We start from the raw sequence: 19929 nt of genomic DNA, 5'->3' as shown, positions 1-19929 counted from the left end.
CTTTTTCACTTTGTCTCTTAAACACATCATTTTTTCCTGCGAGCGTGACTTTCCACCCAAATTCAAACTTAACAACTTCGTGAAGTCACTCAAAAGTGGTCAAATGGAGGCGTTGCTGCGTTTCCATGTTTGCAGATCCCAGCACAGACCAGCCACACCATGGTGGCAAACTGTAAAAAATATGGCTGTACTGAATCATAGCTACATTTCTATTTTAGCAAGTTGGAGAGACAGAGAGAAATAGGCTGGGAGATAAATGAAAACCAGTAGTGACAGTTTCTATCTGTAGCTCAGTCAACTCGTGGATAAGGTTACCATGGCGCCCGGTGGTGGGAAGAAATCAGGCTCATGCGTTTAGCAGCCAGAAAAGAGGAGCGAGCCTGTAGCGGAGCTGAAAGGCTTCGATTCTTCCTCATCATCTTGTTTTACATATCACCTTTCATTTAAACCAAGTTATCAACACAAGGCAGTAAAGTCAGAGTGAACATGTCCGAACCCCTTTGATTAAGTGCTTTGAAGTGCAAGATACTCATCAAAAGAGCATTTGGCTTTGTTGTTGGGAAATATGTTGAACGTAATTATCTTCTTTTTTTGTAGAGTTCACAGTGTTTCAAAAGAGGCTTCCTGGGATTTTCTTTAAAGCCAGAATCAAAACATGTTGTCTCTAATTGGATATTTCCACACACATACACACACACACACACACACACACACAAACACACACACACATACACACACGTGCAGAGAGAGTTTCTGACAATGTCATATCTACTGTACAAGAAACCAACACCATCACCAATCAGTTCACCACATGATTGTGTATCTTAAAATCTCAGAAACACACAGTCGAGGAGTGGGAAAAATTACATGTCAAGACGGGAAAGAGAAAATGAAATCCATCTGCAGAAGATGATAATTTTCTTGCACTCCATACAGAATGAACTAACACTTCAGCAAGCTTTGAAAACACAAGTTTAACAGGAGACAGACTCAAGAGATCCACAATGCCACGCTAAAGCTACACACAACAGAGCCGTGACCCCATAAAAAAAACACAAACGAATCACCAAGCAGGTAGACCAAGCAACGTTTAACAAGACCACACAAACACACCACAATGATCAATCTGAGCAGAAAACACACAGCAAGCAGAGGTACCCTGAAACTAGTGCACACAGAAAAGTACACAAAGGAGTGGGAGCTGATGAGAGCAGGAAGCTACAAGACAAAATAAAACCGAGCTAAAGGAGAACGAGAGAAGGCATGCGGAGGCGGAGAGGTGGTGGTAGAGGAGGAAGAGGAGGAGGAGAGGAACTGAGCTTACAAACGTGTAAAAAGACAGACGAGAGTGATTTCCAATTCTAACATTTATTAGATCTACTCAATCACAGGTACAGAGTTTATTGGCAGTGATTATCTACAACAGGCATCTAGAGAGGGAGTGAATGACCCAGATAAAGAATGACAGGCAATTCAACAATGTCACCGGTGCTAAGAAGCACTTGTCCTTCAGTGACTAATTATTTTCACCATTGCTCAAATTGCTAGAGCAGGAGCTGACACCATTTAATGACTCACCGGTTGTAGAGAGTTGCGTAAGAAATGAAAAACCGTTTTTGACACTGACATTGTTGAATTGCTCTTAACTAGAGGTGGTGGGATGGAGAGGAACACAGCATTTGTTTTGTAATGACTGTTTAGCATTTGCTGGTCCAACACTGGAAAACAATGGGTCTGGCTTGCTACGATGTTTTCTAATTGTACATGATGAAGCCATAATGCCAGGAGACACAGCTGCTCATGTCATGACTTTCAATTGTTCAGTTGCTCTGAATCATAATCCTCAGTACAACATTGACTGACTACAGTACTGTCAAATATTGATCATTAATCTGTATGCATTATGCATATATTATTAATATTTATAAGCTCTGCAATCAGTTACATCAGCAATCTCATGCACCCAAACCTACAAAATAAATTCTAGATATTTTAATGGAATGAACTCATTCCAGTCAGATGGAGAGCCCAACAATTTGTAGCGTGGGAAGTGACATCCAAGTAAACGTTACTCACTGAACAAAATATACACATCACTATTTACACGATGACTGGGTGTAATCAAGATCAATCACACACATGCTTTGCTATGTTTAATAAAACAAATCAATTGAAATGATTGGCAAACTGAGAGAGAGTCAATATCAATTTGTCATTAAAGTGCATCAGAGTCAGTGTAGAGGGAGTTTTATCATGAAGGAGGTTTGGGTTTAGACCATCGGAGAGAGAGCACACATGCACATACGACACACACGCAAACACACCGAGTACTGGTTTATTACACTGTAGAAATACCTGAACTCGACTTTCCCTCTCCACCTGCGTCTTGAGACTGGGAGCAGGGTGGTGGTGGAGTGAAGTTGGCTTCAGGCAGGCTGCTATCGAAGGACGGCATGGGGGACGGTGACGGAGGCAACAATGTGCTGTTTGGGCTGTTGATGTCACCCTCACCCACAAGTGTCAGGTCACTGTGGGCGCCCTCCTCCACGGTGCGGAGGGTCGGCCGGGTGTCTGAGGGCCGGGATATAGGGGACAGGTGGGTGCCGAAAGTCGGGTGGCGGGGAGGGGGCAGTAGGCACCGCCTGTTTCCGGAGTGTCCATTGGCACTGGAGCTGAGTGAGGAGTCCAGGCTTTCCGAACGAAGGCTTGAGGTGAGAAGCCCCCGCGAGGAGACGCCGTTCTCTCGGCTCTGTTTTAAGGAGTCAGGAGTGGAGCAGGCCAAGTCAGAGGAGACGGAGCAGGAGGAGGTGGGTGGGGTCAGACGCAGGAAGTCAGGAAGCACCAGGTCTTCTTTACTCAGGAGTCCGCGCTGGTCGTTGGCTCGGGTGCTTTGTGCCCGGCTCAGCAGCTCAAAGAATTCTGCAAAACACATCAAACAAGTTCTCTCACTTAAACTTTCCAAGTAGCTGAGCACCTGACAGAAAAGGATTAGTTTAGTTTAACATGCAGCGTAGCACCCTCACACCTGACAGAGAAAATAACCCTCTAAAGCTGCCAGATACCAGTTAGTCCTGAGGCAAAGCAAAGCTAAGAAATCCACCACAAGTAAAAAACAAAGAGAGAGAAAGAAGGAAAAGGGGGATTTACCTTCAGCTTCATCTATATTAATCTTTTTCTGTTTTCTCTTTTCCCCTGGGAGTGCTGAGTCTGGTCCACTTGATCTCACAGAAAAGTCCTTTGGTGTTGACCTCTCATCTCCCTGCAGATGCAACAATAACAATGCACTCTGTTAGGGGATGGAGGGATGGGGAGGGTGGAAGTTGAAGGGGGAGGCTAAGCAAGCACCCTACTGAGCAGAGTGTCCAGATTTACTGAGACCATCATGTAAAGATGAGACTGGACCATCTGTTGCCTCTGTGTCTTTACTGACCTTGCCAGTATCTACACCAAGTATGATCTGCCTACATATGTTGCAGTAACGCGAGCATGGAAAACATGAGTGAGTGAGTCAGCCACAGGCAGTGTTAGGGCAAAGAATACAAAAAAAAAAACGGAAATAAACACCAACTGTTGGCTTAGGATTGGCTACATGTTAATAAAGATTTGTGTGGGCTGCTATTAAATGAATGTGAATGATGCAGAAGCAGCACAGCAATAGAAAAGGACAAAACACCACATCTGAACTTTTTAGCACAATGTTAAATGAGAGTGAAGATGTTGTGATTACTTACTGTAGCAGAAAAACTCCTAGAAGGAGGGTGGTTCTTTAGGGAGGAAGACTTGGATTTGTCTATGTGAGATAGAGGAACAGAGAGAGAGAGAGAGAGGGACACATGAATTCATCAGAATGAAAAACAGATGACGGTGAGATAGAAGGACACTTAAGACATAAGAGACATGTTCTGCAGAACTTGAATATATTAATCAATGAAATAAGAGAGGTGGACATGATTTACATTTGGCAGTTTAACATTGGTATGTTCTTATTTTTTGTCAGTTTTTAATATTTGGTATTAAATATAAGTTTACGATGTGTAGATGGTCTCACCTTTCCCTGAAGCCGGGTCTACTCGATCCAACACAACTCGCAGGCCGTCCAAACTGGATATGGGAGCACCCAGATCCAAAGGCTCAGTTTCTCCGCTCTGAAACAGAAAAACAATTTGATGGTGAACGTGTTAGTACCTTCACCTGTTTTGCAAAAGTCTACATGTGTTGCTGTTTAATACATCTTAGCATATGGTTGTGATCTGAGTGCACGAGCATTCGCTTAATTTATAAACCATCTTTGAGCTCTGGTCTACTGTATAATACAGTTATAAAGCCTGGAAACCCGCAGGACTAAAATAAGTCATCTGGCAGGGGTTTAGGGGAGGAGTAAAAGAGTCGGCATGTTTGAGGAATGTCGTCATTCTTAATTATATCCCTGGTGCTCCATCTTCAGAGGCTGGGCTGAGTCAGAGTGCTAACCACCGTGTAGAGATGGAAAAGGATGCGGTCGCTTCCCTCCCCTAACCATGATACTCCACCCTGTGGCACTGTCACACACTGCACAGGCTGCTCTCTGGACACACAGGGGCTTCAAACACATTAAGGCATTGTAGCCACCGGGGATGACTTACTATTTTGGCCACAAGATCACTGAGGTGGAGGCCATATTTGGCCACCACGGGACGTAGGACCTCAGTGACCGGTTTGGTAGGTTTGGCTTTCAGGCCCACAGAGCGGTTAATGGGCACCAGGTCCAATCTAAGAGCAGATAAAGAACAAAAGTAAATATCACAGCATTAAAAACAGACAGAAAATGTGGAATTTGGAGATGAAATTGACAGAGCCAGTCGAAGTTTGATTAAATGTTCATACCTGAACAAGGTCCGCTTCTCCATTCTCAGGTCTCGTGAGCTGAGGGTCATGCAGTCTTGGTCCAACACCAAAGGCTATGAGAAAAAAAGCATGAAAGTTACACATTGGCAACACATAAATCCCAGTAACAAACCCAGAAAACTTCATAGTATGACATCTTTATGCAGAAACTAAAAGACACTTTCTCTGCTTAAATCTTTTCAATTTACTTTTGTTGAATTCAGATTAAGTTCTCACAATGACTACTTATAAAATAAAGCATGTTTAAATGGTAAGTGTAGTCACAGAGTATTATCAAAGTTTGATTTGTAATAAACAGAGAGCTGAGTCAATTGACTCGAGAGGTGCTTGCAGAGGTCCTCTGCTTCCTGATCTATTAGCAGCAGATGTTCTTTTCATTTGTCAGTAATTTGTTGGCAACGTCTGGCTCCCTCACCTTCTCTCCTCCCACCAGGAAGAGGTCGACGGCCGCGATGTTGACACTAATATTGAGACAGAGATCTTGGAGGACGTCCCTGATGGAGGCTCCGGGCCGGAGCGTGATAGAGGAGCAGGAACCGTTGGGCAAAATCACGTTGCAATGTTTAGGGGACCGTTCCCAGACTCCGACTGAGTGGCGATTATCAGACTATGGACAGAAGATTAAAAAAGAAAAGATTCAAAGGGTGAATTTAGTAAAAAAGGGAAGGGACTTTAAGTGTTACACAGATTGAGTTGTACTTGTAGCTACAGTTTTTCTTTACTCTCTGATTTATTCCATCTAAAAAAAAAAACAACAACTCTGACCTATAATGATGTATTCACCAGACACTGGGCTCTGTGTTGCCATGGTAATCTGTCCAGAGGAATCTTACCTCAATCTTGCCGGCAGAGCAGGAAGTCGCCATCTCCAGGCTGGTACCGGACGACAAGGAGCCCTGGGACTCCCTCCGCCCATTACTGCCCCAGTAGTCTGCTCAAAACAGCATGGAGTTGATGATAAGAAATACTAGTAACCTACTGACATTACATGGCACTCACAGTATTTGACACCAATACAGTGTTAAGCTATAGTATGACTAATATCACTGTTTTTGATTTCTGATTTCTTGCCACCACAAAATCTTGGCAGGCAAGAAGGAGTATGTCATCAAACAAGATATGTGAGTAAACAGTGGATGTTTCATTAAATTTAAGTGCAGCTACATTCAAATAGACATGTTATTAAAGAATCAGTGTGAAATGTATATTAGCTTATATTTAGCAAGAAAGGAAGCTCACGTTTAAGACGATTTCTCTGCTGAATTTTTGACTGAAAATTGTGATCTACAATATTATAATTTGTATACCTGTAGGATTACTTGTGCTTTCAGACTTTATTTACTGACAAATAAATGAAAAGGTGTCTTAAATAATGTATTTCACAAAGCTTAAAAGTTAAAAAAAAATCCAAAAATGACATTTTAGTTGATTAAAAATCACCACGTTTATATTTGCCAGCTTTGAATGCCAGCTCTTTGTGAATAACACTGTCTCAACTGTGTCAAAATGCCAGAGTTGCAACAAGTATGTTTTTGTCAGCGCACCAGTGGGAACACTTTGATCACTGCAGGGCAGCTGTGTTTCTACATGCCTCCTCTGCGTGTAGCTCATGGCAACCCTGGAGCTGGCAGCGATTTGGTGTCTTGTTCAAGGACACTTCAGCACTTTGGAGGTTTGTGTGTTGCAAAAGCAGTGGGGATCTTTGTAACGAAAAAGGCAATAGTCTTGTTAATTAATTTCTCACCGAGGTTAATATCTCCAATTTCCTTCTTTTTTGGTCCTTTTCCAAAGCTCCTGTTGCGGGACCATGAGAAGAAGATCCCGCGTTTCTTATCAGCGCTTTCATCTCTGCTGTCTTCATTTGGCGACCTCCCTGACCTCTGCTTTCTGGCCTCCTGTGGGATGGAAGAAAAGCAATATGTACTTAACCTGTCAAACTGACCTGATGATCACCCATATATTTCCATCACTTGTCCCTTTAAAACAGTCTAAATCTCTAGTGGCACCTTTTTTGGAGTGGAAAGGGTGGAGCGGTCAGAGCTGGCACTGTGTTTGGATGGCGCAGGACTACAGGGGATCTGGTAGGGGTCTGGCAATGGCTGACCATCCACTTCAGCACGCATACACTCCTGGTAAAGGGAGGACTTGAGGAATCGGGAATAGCTGTCAAACTTCATCAGGTTGAAGATCTGGAGATGTGGAGAAAGAGGGAGGTGATTGTTAGTGAATAAAAAACAGGGGTGATGAGACATAAGGAAAGAGGTTTAGTGAAAGTGAGAAAAAGAAAATGAGAGGACGACGTGAGATGCACAAAAAGGCAGGATGGGTAAAAAAATTAGGGAGTGAGGAGGAGAAAATTAAACAGACAGAAACAGAGACGAGAGACAAAACTACTAGTGTTAACATATGGTTACAGCTGATGTTATGACAGGTGTCTTAACAGTTAACATTTTATCATGCTCATGTGCAAGTTGAAAATATACAGATCTTTAACTGCACGTCTATGTGTCTGTGTGTACAGTATGCCCTAGATTCTCTGTGGGTGTATGCCAGTTTGTGTTTATCTCTTTGGTAAAGCCTCAGAGCCCTTTCGTAAACAAATCCAGATGGCCACCAAAAAATCCAATATGCTTGTGCAAAGTGACTAAAGGCTAGATGAGAACAAGCCCCCTACTGCACACACAGAATGCCACCTAATAATACTGTCTAGAAAAATGTCTTGATCTTCAGCACCACATTATTTATCAACCAACAGATTGTGCAATCTTAATAGAAGAACTCCACTGCTGTCTGTTTGTACCTGTAGCTGCTGTGTCTTGAACATGTCGGGCCGTGGGGAGGTGAGGACGTCATCAGCCAGTTGGGCTTGGCTGTCAATATTGACCGGCATGGTGGCCTTGCTGGACAGGAAGCTGTTGTAGATCTCTCCTGCTCTCTGGGACAGCTGCATGAAAGAGGTTTGGTGATGCAGGATTACAATCACAACTGCAGAAAATTATGTTGCTACGTGTCTTCTTATCTAATCATGTTTTTCACAAAATTAATTGGGCATCAAGACGTGGATTGGCTCTATGCTATGAAGCAGTGGTTTCAAATCTGAGGGTCAGGGCCCACAAATGGGGTCACAAGATGAATATGAGGGATGAGAGTTGATTAAGAGGCTGAAAGAAGGTCAAAAAAATATTTCTTTTATAACAACTGACTCATTTTAAACCTATGACGAGGGGTCATCTTTATTGTTTCATTTATTGTGTTTTAAGTTGGAAGACACTGCTGTTCTGAGTAAGTTTTTAACCATGCCAGGATCTGTCAGTTCACACTGGACCACAGTATACTAAGAACAAACTCCTAACTGCACATGTAGCTGCATACTGTGGACTTACCTGCTTTTTATCAGTTGCAGGGACATGACTGAAGTATTCACAGGCCTGCCAGAACAAGATATTCTCCTCACTGAATTCTTTCTTGAGAAATTCCTGTGGAAACATACAGTCCAAAAGTTTCTATATGATCTCAAGCTGGTCATCACTTTCTCATCTTCCCTGTGTTCTTGCTGTTGTTGAGACCAGTAGTGAGGCCAGAAATTATTGGGTGTTATGTTGTGAACAAGATTGGTGTAAGTGTAGGCGCAGGATGGTGTAGGCGAGTGCAGCTCTGATCGGTGCTGAGGGAAGGTGAGGAGCGAGGTGGTTCTGGGACGCCAGAACTTAAGGTTGAGCGTTCTGAAGGTGTTGTGGGCTAAATTCAAACACACATCTTTTATGTGGGAGGTATGTTAACATAAATGCCTGTACACACTAAGCTGGGTATTGAGAATTGCTCCTGAGCTTGAAGCTTTTCCAAATACAACACACAAAACTTTATCAAAGATTCACAATGTGGGATGTGAAAAATGACTGTGACAATAATTTAATGCACAAGGGAAAGTGGTCTAACATTTATATGAATATGTTTGAGAATGCAGCCCCTAATTTAAGTCAAAATGGGAAACCATCAGCTAATGCAGAAGCACCAGGCACAAATAAAAGCAAATGTAAAACTGCAGAGAATAGTTTTCTTCATAAAGATGGTTTTGCTACCAACATATTTTAGTTTTTTTCCTATTCTAATAACATGCTTTGAATCAAAACAAGGGTTCAGTAAAAACCAGAGTCAATGAGCAGAATCAATAAAATCCAAACAACACATAACTGTACTGCTCTGCTTTTCATGTCAGCTGTTTTTTGACAGCACTTTTGGAGAGAAGGGATTCAGTCAACTTGAGAAACTTTTTCCCATCTTACCGAGAAGTAGCGCACGCCCTCTGGATCCTGGAGGAGACGTTCAAAGCACGCAGCCCAGCTGGCCACACGCTGCTCTGGAACTCCTCGATGGCTGCCTGCTCCTGGAAGACTGCCATTACTGTTCAGACTGCTGTGGCTGCAGCATCCCTGCAACGGGAGTCCACTGTAGTCTGCAAGACGGGGAGAGCAAGGCAAAGGTTAAAAGGGTCTTATGTTAAAGAGTAATTTCAGCCAGAGGGAATATTAAAGCTATCATTCAGGTTGCCCTCTTGTGCCTTTTAATATTCCTGTGGATTTTTGTATTTTCCTTCTTCTTGACCCTTGTACATTCATTAAAGTTGTTTATATGTTAATTATTGAGAAGGCAATCTGCAGCACTGCTGTAACTGAGCTCTAAAAAAGGCCCACACAAAACTAGGCATGTCTATGATTTTTGGTAAATAAACGTGATGCAGCAAGCAAAACAATAAAGAGGACAATTTTTTGTGGGAACAAAATCAGATTCTGGTTCTAGTGCTAAAGTTACTACCTCAACTACAACCTAAAACTCACTACAATCTTTTCAAAAGTTTAGCTTAAGGAAATTGTGAATAAAGGAACAGGCACATAATGTGTCAGCAGCATCCAAGTCTTGAACAGATATAGAAAATGGATTGGACTAAGGGAGTTGAGGGAAAGCTAATGGCTCACTACTATACCCTTTGGAACAAAGGGAGACACAGCTGATTAAGGGGAGAAAAGGAGGGAGTGGGTGAGGATCCAGGAACTCGTGGTCAACTAAAGTGGGGGCCTCAGCCTGCACAGTACCTGCAATCATGACAGCAGATGGCCACTTTAGAGCTGTGTGCCGACCAATCAAGGAGCGCACAATAAAAACAAAAAAAACAAAAGGATCACAGTTGGATTGGTTACGGATACACAGAAGCTGCTGTTATCCTGTGGATATTTAACTGGTTGGCATGGGCAACTACTCTTAACAGACTTTATCTTTGCTGTTAAGAACAGAAATGTTAGTTTTGTCAAGTAAGGTGCAGTACTGCATATCTTCATCTTGCCAAAACGCCTGCAAAAGGAGTAGGGTGGATTTACAAACAGGTGTAGTTGTGAAATAAAGGCAGTGTAAATAGTACATGACATCACTGACAGCCTCACAGTGAGGTCTTTGAGATTATGACTAATGTGGCCGCTACATGACCTTTGAAAATTTAGTTCATCCTTCTGTCTTAGCATTTAGCTCTATTAAATCAGTGAATGTGCCATTAAAATTGCACAGGCTTTAAAGTTAAGTATGGCAATTTGAAGCAAAGTGAATTTTCTTTTCAACAATAAGGGCAAATGACCGCTTTCCCTGTGTCACTTGGAGCCTCTGTGTACAGTTTGCTGACAAGCCATTTGTTTGGACTTGGTTTAATGCATCAGGACTGAGGCTTTGGGATCCATGTTTACCACATTGTGTGCAGCTCAGTTAATGAGATGGCTTTAGAAAGCAAACAGCCCTGCATGTCTGATCCACATCCACAGTGAAAGGAGCGGAGCTGCACTCCTCACCGCAGCCTTGGTCAGCCTGTTAGCAAATGTTATTAAAACTGCTATGAAAGGGAGGCCCAGACAGCATGCACGCTAGCACCGACTGTGACCCAAAACACACTCAACAAACATCCTTTGTTAATGAGGCATGCTGCCTACAGTGAATACACCGTCCCCACCAAAAGTCTTTTTTATAAGACCACTTTATTGAGCAACACAAAGCTCTGTGTTGAGGGTAGAAAATGAGAATTAAAAATGCAGACACAAATAAATGGACACAGCGCTGCAAGCTAGACAAGATGAAAAGGTCTCACTATGTTAGTAAAAATGGGATGATTAAGAAAAAGTTTCAAAATGTAAAACCTTCTATTTACTTCAGTTTTTAACATCAGAAACAGTTCATAACATAGCTTTAAATATCAAAGGTTGGTGTCTAGGTGTTATATTGTTTTGTAAAGAATAGTGTTTTAAAGGTAGTAGTAAAGGAATGGTACTCACCGCCATCTGAAGAAGCCACAGACTGAAAGAGAACAAAGAGAGACATGAGTGAGAGGCTGCTCTCATGACCTCCTGTGCTGAGACAAGAGACTGAAGACTGTGCTGATAGCAGTGTCTCTCCAGGCATCCAACCGGTAGCTCTGAGGTGTGTGTCTTTGTGGTTTGTACTTGAGAGTGTGTGTGCTCTACTGGGACACGTTAATTTGTAAGTGGGCGGACCCTTGGCCGCTACCAAACACAGCTGTTCACACCTCCACACCAGGACCCACCCCTCATTTTATATCATCCACACACACACACACACACACACCACACACACATCCACACACCACACACACACACCACACAACAACACACACACACACACACACACACACACACACACACACACACACACACACACTTACTCACACAGCCCTGATGTGTGCATTCCTGCTAACTGTTGTCACAAAGATCAGAGCTCATCAAGGCAGAGCTACTATGAGAGGCCATCACTGGCTGTAATGGTCCTCTTTTCACTTGCTAATTCAGGGAATGAGTGGTTTATGTCTGTTGTAGAGGTTCCTGAATAAAGGGCAAACAGTACAATCACCTCTAGTGGGCATGAAAATTTCACGGTGACAACTTTCCATAGCTGGGTGTAATTATAGCCAAGAAATACTGCTCAATAAAGCATCACCCATGTCTGATCTCATCGCTGGCTCAACAAATATTTGCTTCCAATTCTCAAATTAGTAATCACTGCCTCAGCATTGGACTTCTCTAAAACCTGTTAGCATAATTTTAGTTAGGCTAATAAAGAGAGGTTAATTCCTGAGCTGTGAAGCTGTCGTCATAAATAAATTTAAATGCAGGGGAGGATATGAGAGGCACATCTTCGGGCTGGTCCAAGAACACTTGAAAAATTCGGTGCGTTGGAGGATTCATCTGAAAAGGGGAGACTATTTCCAGAAGAGTGTTTTCTGAGCTGCCACTTCAAAGTGTGAATATTCAAGGCTGATAATACATCTAAACAAGGCTCTTATTGCCAGGCTTTGAGCTTCAGGTGTGAGCAGTACACACAGTTTGTGCCTCAGTGAATTGCATAATACTGCGATTGTAGAGATGCAATATCATAGAAACATAAACAAAAATGATGGATGCTGATGTGGCTGGTTTTAAAAGTGAAACATTAAATGAGGTTTCTTTCTCCAGTCTGACTTTATAAATCGTTATAATTCTAATAGGCTGTGAGTTTTGATTTAATTACTAGTTTTCAGCTTGATCAATCGGCCTTAGAACAAGTCCAGACATATACTGGGCCAGCCTATTCAACTGGCCATCTGAAGGCAGGGGATGTAGTCGTCGTCATGAGCAGTGATGTGACGCGTCGTTCCATTTTGGGAGCAGCCACATGCAAAAGCTCTATCAGACACAGACCTCTAAAACCACTAATTGTCCGTCATAGCCTCTTTACAACTCTGTTGCTGCTGAGTCCAACCCCATATAGTCAAACACCCAAAAAGCCACCCCTTCTGTGGTGGCCAGCATGTGTACAGTAATCATGGGTGGGTAGGGATTGAAGACCAACATGAAGCCGAAACAGAGGAGAGAGAAAAGAGAGAACACCCACTCCATCTGTCTGCCCCCTTGAATCTAAAAACAGCTAAACCTCTAACCTTAAATACATAGAGTGTTGCGACTGTGGTTCATTTTAAAGTACAAGACAGACATCACCACACTGTGACATAAACTTTGACCAAACAAAAAGGTCTCCAGACTGAAACTGTTGTCAATGCTTTCAGGAGCCAATACTGCTTAATTTCACTTTTTTAGATGACAAATATGATAGATATCTTCTTCTTCTAAACTTAGAACTTCCGCACATAAGAGTGGGAGAGTTACTTTAAATCATACACACTTGTGTCAGAGGATAATTATGTCAATGACAAAATGTCATAGGTTGAGTAAGCATGCCTAAGCCTCTAAATGAATGAATGAAATATTGCAAAAACCCTGAAACTGATCTGAGCGAGGTGCGTCACATAATTTATTAGATTCTATTCGCCAGTCTCAAAAGGGGAAACTAAACAATTATTTTAATGCGTTTGGAAACTGTGAAGAAAAACACCCAGTCCATGACAACAGTTCAATTAACTGATTTTATCCAACTAACAGTCCAAAACCCCAAAGATGCGGTTTGGATTTGAGTTTACAAAGATATTCAATTTACAATGGCGTAAAACAGAGAAAGCCAGCCTAGAGAAACAACAAATACTTGACTGTTTGTAGCCTGATAGAGACCTAAAATTATAAATTATTGTTGGTTAATAATCTGGGATCAACGATATCATATTGATTGACTAATTGTTAAGCACTTCACTCAAATACAATGACATCATTACACATCATACTTGTAAAGGTTGACCAGGCAGGGCTGGCAAACATACAGAGGTAGTGTGTGTATGTGTTTGCATGTATGAGGCCGCAGGGGTTAGACCACACACCACCACTGTGTGTTTTCAACTCGTATTGCTCCTCGCCCACAAGTCTCCTACAATGAGGCCGAATGTGAACCCAGGCACATGATCACCTCTTGTCCATACACGCCCTTCCTCTGTTGACAACCTCTGGTGACAAGCTGGTCCACTGTGGGTGGCTCTGCAGTACGACAGGCCCTCTTTGATCTCTCTCATGTAAGGCAAAATTGCAAATATCCCATTTCCCAGTGGAATGCCTCTGAAAGATGTCCACATTATTGTTGTTATCAAACCAAATGGACAAAATCAGAATTCTAGTCACAGTGGGTACCCTGGCTCAGAGCGAGAGCTTGATTTGGCTTTCTAATTTGGAAAACGCTCCTCTAGCTTTACTGTGGTACAGCCCCCACGACATACAGTCTGGCATCTCCGAGACACCACATGCTGGAGGAACATAAATGATCACACCGACAGATTTATGTGTATTTGATATGGAGTGGACATCATGAACTAGACCACACTATCTCATCACTTGTTAAATTAGTTGAAAGATAAACTCCATTCACACAAATGTTAATGTGACTCATTAACACTAGAGTGAATTTCTGATGTCTTTAAAAGTTGAGTTCTTTTATCTTGATCAGCTTGTTTGGGCATTTCCTGCCTTCAAAAACTAGGTTGAGATGTACCCTGTTCAAACACTTTGCCACATTCAGATTAAAGAGAAAAAAAAAGCGCCTTCAAAAAGTTTTACACAAGTCAAGGCTTGATTTAGCACCCCGCAAACAAACAACCAGCGAGTCCCCGCCGCTTCAAACAGCTGTTCTGAGTTGGGAGAGAGGCGAAGCGCGACAAAGAGGTGAGATTAATGAGAAAAAAAGCGAGCTGACTGAACAAAAGAGTCTTCCCGGTTCAGTACAGATGGAGAAGGGAGGCTCGGTCGCAAACCACAGTTTACTTACAGTGCCGAAGTTCCAGTCCTCTTTGAAGAAAGTCTTCTTTTTGAGACTCATTGTTCCCTAGTAGCTACACCAGCAGCACACAGACAGAGTATGCTGTGTGTGGTGTGTGCAAATGCATACCCTGAACATTTCCCCACCCAAAAACTCTGCAAACCATTGTCTGTACAAGGTCGAGAGATGGGAAAAAGAGGAGGAGGAAAAAACAGAAATTGGACAAGGGCACTGGACAAAAAGAAGAAAGAGAGGGGAGAAGGAGGAGGAGGAGGGGTGCAAGGAGGAAAAGAAAGATTTCCTAACTCTTGCAGACTGTTGCCTTTGCAGAACCCAAACGCGGAGTAATACATACAGCCTGTTGGCCACAGGGCATGAAGGAATCAGATGAATCAAACCGCCCCCCTCCATTTTTCTCCCTCCAAAAAACCACAACTCGAGCTATGTCCAAAACCACCACTGGCCTTCCCCCTCTTTAACTGTTCCAGTCGGGGCACTCTCTCTTACTTGAAGAGAGAAAAAATACTCAGTCATCGTTAAAATTTGAAAACCAAGATGAATTTTTGCTCAATCAAAATAAAAGTTGGTTAGGCCCACGGCTGAACTCTTGAGCTATCATTATCCCGTGTCACAGAGGCCACCATTCTTACACCCCAAACAGTTAATTGTGTCAATTGGTGTTTTTCTGCTTGCAATTTAGCTCATTGTACAGAAAAAGAAAAGTTGTTTTTTCTGGCATCCTCCTGTCCTCGCTGCAGTACTGTTGCTCCGACAGTATTCTGCAAATCTTCTACAATCACATTGCCCAACGTTGTTTGCGAGACCAACTAATTTCTTGAAAGGCATGGTGTTCATTCTTTAGCGTTTTCCCGTGCAAATAGCTAGCCAGTCTCTTTGCGAACTTATTGCCGTGAAATAATGATCATGAGATACAGTGTTTATAAGCAGGCCGCTTGTGTCATGGTAGATTTCTCCTGGTTTAATTACGATGTACGATGGCATCACTTTGGAAATTGATTTTGTCAATTGGCAGTCTGTGTTTCTGGTTTGTGAGGGGTATCACAGATGACATTTTTAATTCCCTCAGAGAAGTTTGGTTCATGTATTGTAAACACGATATAAAGGAAATGCACACCGGACGGACAGACTGATGAGAAATTTGTGCTCAGTGGCTTCAAATGCACTAGGTGTCAGTGTGCTATTGGCCACTGAAATGTATGTGAGTTGCCCACGTTTGGACAGTCTTCCTAAAGGCTTTCATATGTTGCACTTGATGTACACACAGAAATCACAAGTACAATAGCTGTTTTTAAAAAAAAAAGTGAAAACAAGAGTTCGAGAAAACACTCAAACCCTGCTTTACTTTCACAACCTCCACACACCTGGCCAATCACTGTATGAAGTGAGTGTCATTGCTCAAAATGTGTGGATTTTGACGAAAGTTGGACACAGCCTCCCCAATTCCACCATTAGAACAAGGGGTTCAAGGTCTCTTAATGGATGTTTCAGACTGATAACTCTGGTAAAAAAAAAAAATTCAAAAGGCTGGTTGGTGGGGCGCGTGTGCTGTAAGATACTGGCGAGGCAATGAATATGATCCAGGGGTCGCACTTTTAGTACCAGATCCATGAGTTTGAAGGTTATCCAGATGCCAAAAACACTTCACAGCCATTATTATATTACTATGAGGGCATTCCGATCTCCAAATAAATCAGTCGAAATTTAGCATTCACGTTTAAAAGCACTTCACCCGGGATTATGTGATTACTAGATGATCCAGTGAGAATCTCATTCCGATTGCCAGGCCTAAAGAAAGAAGGACAAGCTGATGTTCCAGTTTCATTTTACATTCTTAAATCTTACTTTAAACTGAATTTTGCACACACACACACACACACCACACACACACACACACACACCACCACACACACACACACACCACCACACAACACACACACACACACCACACACAGAAAACAGACAAATTATCTGCCAAAGTAATTCAATTTACTTCAATCTGAATGTTGCTTTTGGAACAAACATTATTATTCCGACAATACAAAACACAAAATAAATAAGATGAGCTACTTTCCACGAAGCTGGGAAGATGAAAAGACTAATTGCGGGCAGCCATGATCAAGCTCAGGAACAACTTCAGAAATATTAAACAAAGTATTACATGCCTGGAGAATCTGTTTCTCTCTCCAAAAATTTGAAATTGGCAGTAGCTTTACAAAGTCACCAGGTTGATTTTTCATCAGCACATATGTTATATCATTTCCTGTTAGTACAAAATGGTATTCATGTAAAACACTGTACTACACAGATAATTACCATAGCGTGTACTTCATGCTGTATGCAGAATTTGCACCACTGAAAGAATGTGTATTGCTTTTCATGTGCAGATAAATCAGCCGATGCAGTAATTAAGAAAGCTATTTCATGGGCTGAGCTGAGTCATCCATTACTTGTGATCAGAAAATCACAGGACACAGAACAGTCTAAGTCAGCCCTTCAGGGTCTTCCTTTTGCCCTTTGACACCCCTGAGCGAGTTGTTCAGTTCATCCAGTGTGAAAACTTCTATAAGCCAACCATAAACAAGAGCAAAGCATGTTGGAACTTTTCAAACAAAATGCCTCGAGGAAAGCATTTTTCTGCTGCCTGCTGAAGAAATTTGGAAGTCTGTTGCCACAAAGTAAAAAGGCTTCACATGAGCTGTCTGAGCCTCCACTGTGATTTAATCAATTTGTGAAAACATTTCTAGACAGGACTGTACAGTGGACAATAACGCTGCTTGTCACAAGACCTAATAATTGCAGGTCAAGTTCTCCACCAGGCCAATCTTGACGGAAGACGTAAATAATCATAGACCTGCTATCTGCTGCAGACGACAAACTATTCCCTGAAAAATAACATCAAGAAAAGCCTTGATGGAGGCAAACTTCCTTTTGAGGGAGGGAGGGAGAGGGTGCGGTGTCTGATAAGATGAAGAGACATTTATTTCCCAACCCAAGCAAAGAGTGTGGGGAGAGAGGGAGTCGGACTGATTTTAGCGAATTATGAAACTCCTCTTTGACAATATCTAAGAGAAGATAGTGTAGACAGACAAACAGACAACCTTGTGTTTGGATTTTTGAGGTAAGAATGGAATCTAGTGTTTTAACTAGGGGAAATCTTGTGTGTGTGCGAGCGTGAGAGTCATGCCAGACACTCTATCACATTAGGCAAAAGATCTGATGAGGTCAGCATGCCTATGTGATGCTAACAGATCAAGAATGCGTAAACAACATGAACACAATTAGCATCCCCTTAGGTTGCGTATTCTGTATATATGTCCATAGATCTCAGGCTGTGAAACAGACCACAAATATATTTTCCATGATTTGCACTTAGTTAAAGATAGAACATTCCTAATATGTAACTTATTGTTAATTTCCATGATAAATCTGATGTTTTGTCACAAGAACGTCAGGAATTGTGCCAGTGTTGTTCCATAATGACACTAATACATAAGTTCAATTTTAAATCTTGGAAATCATTTGATTTTTTGTTTTTACTTTAAGGGCCCATATGATTTTGGGTGAAACCAAACAAATTGCTTTTTACCATGGATTTTGAATAAACAGACTAAATACAATGGTGTGTTGGCAACTAAACTCTATGTTTGGCTTTTCAGGACATGAACTGTAGCACAATAGTTAAGCAAAAACCTACTTTGTTTCCTACAAATTTAAATTTCAGCCATTACATGATTATATAACTTTCTTAATTTTACCAACAAGCAGACTAGGAAGATACAGGGTTGAAAAAGGCATCCTATTTGCATATCTTTGTCACAGTTATTATCTCACCTGGAACTTGGCCAAGTCTAATTTCACTTGTTTTAAGAAAAGAAAAATGAGAAAATGTATTTTAAAATAAATTTAGACAGCTTCAGGCAGGTAAAATTTCAAATGTGAACTTATCATTGTTGGTGTTGTAAGATATTTGAGGACTACACTCTAGCACTTTGAGTAGGAAGCCAACATTTTAGTTTTAGTTTAGATTTAATCATCTTGGATCTCTGGAAGAGTTTAATTCAAAAACAAATCTAATAAAAGGGCTTTTATGTTAAAACAAGGGAATCCCACCTCAGACATTAAATGATTGCTGGGTGGATGCACTGTCTGGCCCCAGGATTTCATGAGCCATGTAAAGCAGACTAGACTTTGTTGTCGAGGCGGCTTTGAAATGTAATCCCGCTCAGTTAAACAAATGAGTTGCTCGCAATGTCTTTAAAGACAGAGTGATTTGCATGCAAACAGAGGCCATCGTCATTGTCGCAGTGCTGTTTCATCTCTTAATCCCCTGATCGGCAGTAATCTACTGCCTGTTCCCCAACTTCCAACCGGTTTAGCCACAGCAGATGGTACAGCTCTGCTCCTATCTTGGATTAAAGGCATACTATGATTTGTGCAGTGCTGGCCGATATCTGCTGCGTGGTTAGCTGTTAGGCCACTTGTTTGCTGATTAAAAAACTGGCAGGGTGTGCTAGCATTCATCTTGAATGGGATATGTTTACGCGTTTCCCTTTGCTGCCCTACTTCTCCCAGGTCAGGAAATGTGCCGCTTTAACCAATATCAGAATTGTCCTTTTCCCAACTTCTAACAATGTCAATTCTTGATCTTAACCGAAAAATGTTAACTTCTGGCCTTGGACCTGTCAGCTCATTGGCATTGGCCTTAACTACTCACTAATACTCACTCACTGCAACTGGTTGAAGCCTAAAGCACACATAGAAACATGACATTAACTCTCTGTGTCTGTGTTGTGTTGTGTTGTGTTGTTATAACGTAACAAAGGCGTGAGCAATATTGGCAATGTCACTTGGGAAAATGCTACATACAAAATAAGCGTAACAAATACCAAATTACATTTTGAATTTACAAGGCACAGCTGAAGTCCCAACAAAAGGTGGAGAATTAAACTTAGAGAGAGAAAGGACCCCTCCCACCTCCAATTTATTATCATTAGAGAAAGGGCTGACACTCACATGGCTCTGGAGGGCCTTTAGGTGGATAAACCACATAAGATGCCACCACACCCTCCGGACTGGCTCTCATTCTCTTCCATAAAAAACACCAAGAAAATGACTTTTCAACCTGAAACCTGACACTTATAATTAGCCCTGCTGCAGTCCCCCCTGGTTTCCACCAAGCCAAACTTAACATGAAAGCTTGTGTACACAGTTTTCAAGTCTGAGTTCTTGGGTACATTAGTGGTGCTGATGATAAGGTCAGAGATATGAATGAATATCTGCCTCACGGGAGTCGATCTCTCTCTT

At 41.9% G+C, this 19929-nt stretch overlaps 1 protein-coding gene across 2 annotated transcripts in view; it reads right to left on the bottom strand.

Annotated features, from left to right (window-relative positions):
* Positions 1–19929, bottom strand: part of LOC111233045 (regulator of G-protein signaling 12-like) — a 43021-nt gene that overhangs the window by 5339 nt on the left and 17753 nt on the right. For both annotated transcript variants that reach the window (XM_022760777.1, XM_022760778.1), the window contains 14 exons: positions 11193–11214; positions 9168–9337; positions 8268–8360; positions 7685–7828; positions 6891–7073; positions 6629–6779; positions 5718–5815; positions 5300–5491; positions 4864–4937; positions 4623–4749; positions 4049–4145; positions 3732–3790; positions 3148–3259; positions 2356–2919 (listed from right to left, as the gene is read on the bottom strand). In XM_022760777.1, the coding sequence (XP_022616498.1) occupies positions 2356–2919; positions 3148–3259; positions 3732–3790; positions 4049–4145; positions 4623–4749; positions 4864–4937; positions 5300–5491; positions 5718–5815; positions 6629–6779; positions 6891–7073; positions 7685–7828; positions 8268–8360; positions 9168–9337; positions 11193–11214 (2086 nt within the window). The remainder of the gene's footprint in view (positions 1–2355; positions 2920–3147; positions 3260–3731; positions 3791–4048; positions 4146–4622; positions 4750–4863; positions 4938–5299; positions 5492–5717; positions 5816–6628; positions 6780–6890; positions 7074–7684; positions 7829–8267; positions 8361–9167; positions 9338–11192; positions 11215–19929) is intronic.

Source organism: Seriola dumerili, unplaced genomic scaffold, assembly GCF_002260705.1.
Source record: "Seriola dumerili isolate Sdu_G_001 unplaced genomic scaffold, Sdu_1.0 BDQW01000362.1, whole genome shotgun sequence".
In the NCBI taxonomy this organism is placed as follows: domain Eukaryota; kingdom Metazoa; phylum Chordata; class Actinopteri; order Carangiformes; family Carangidae; genus Seriola; species Seriola dumerili.
The sequence above is the reverse complement of the archived record's forward strand: the minus strand, read 5'-3'. Positions and strand labels throughout refer to the sequence as shown.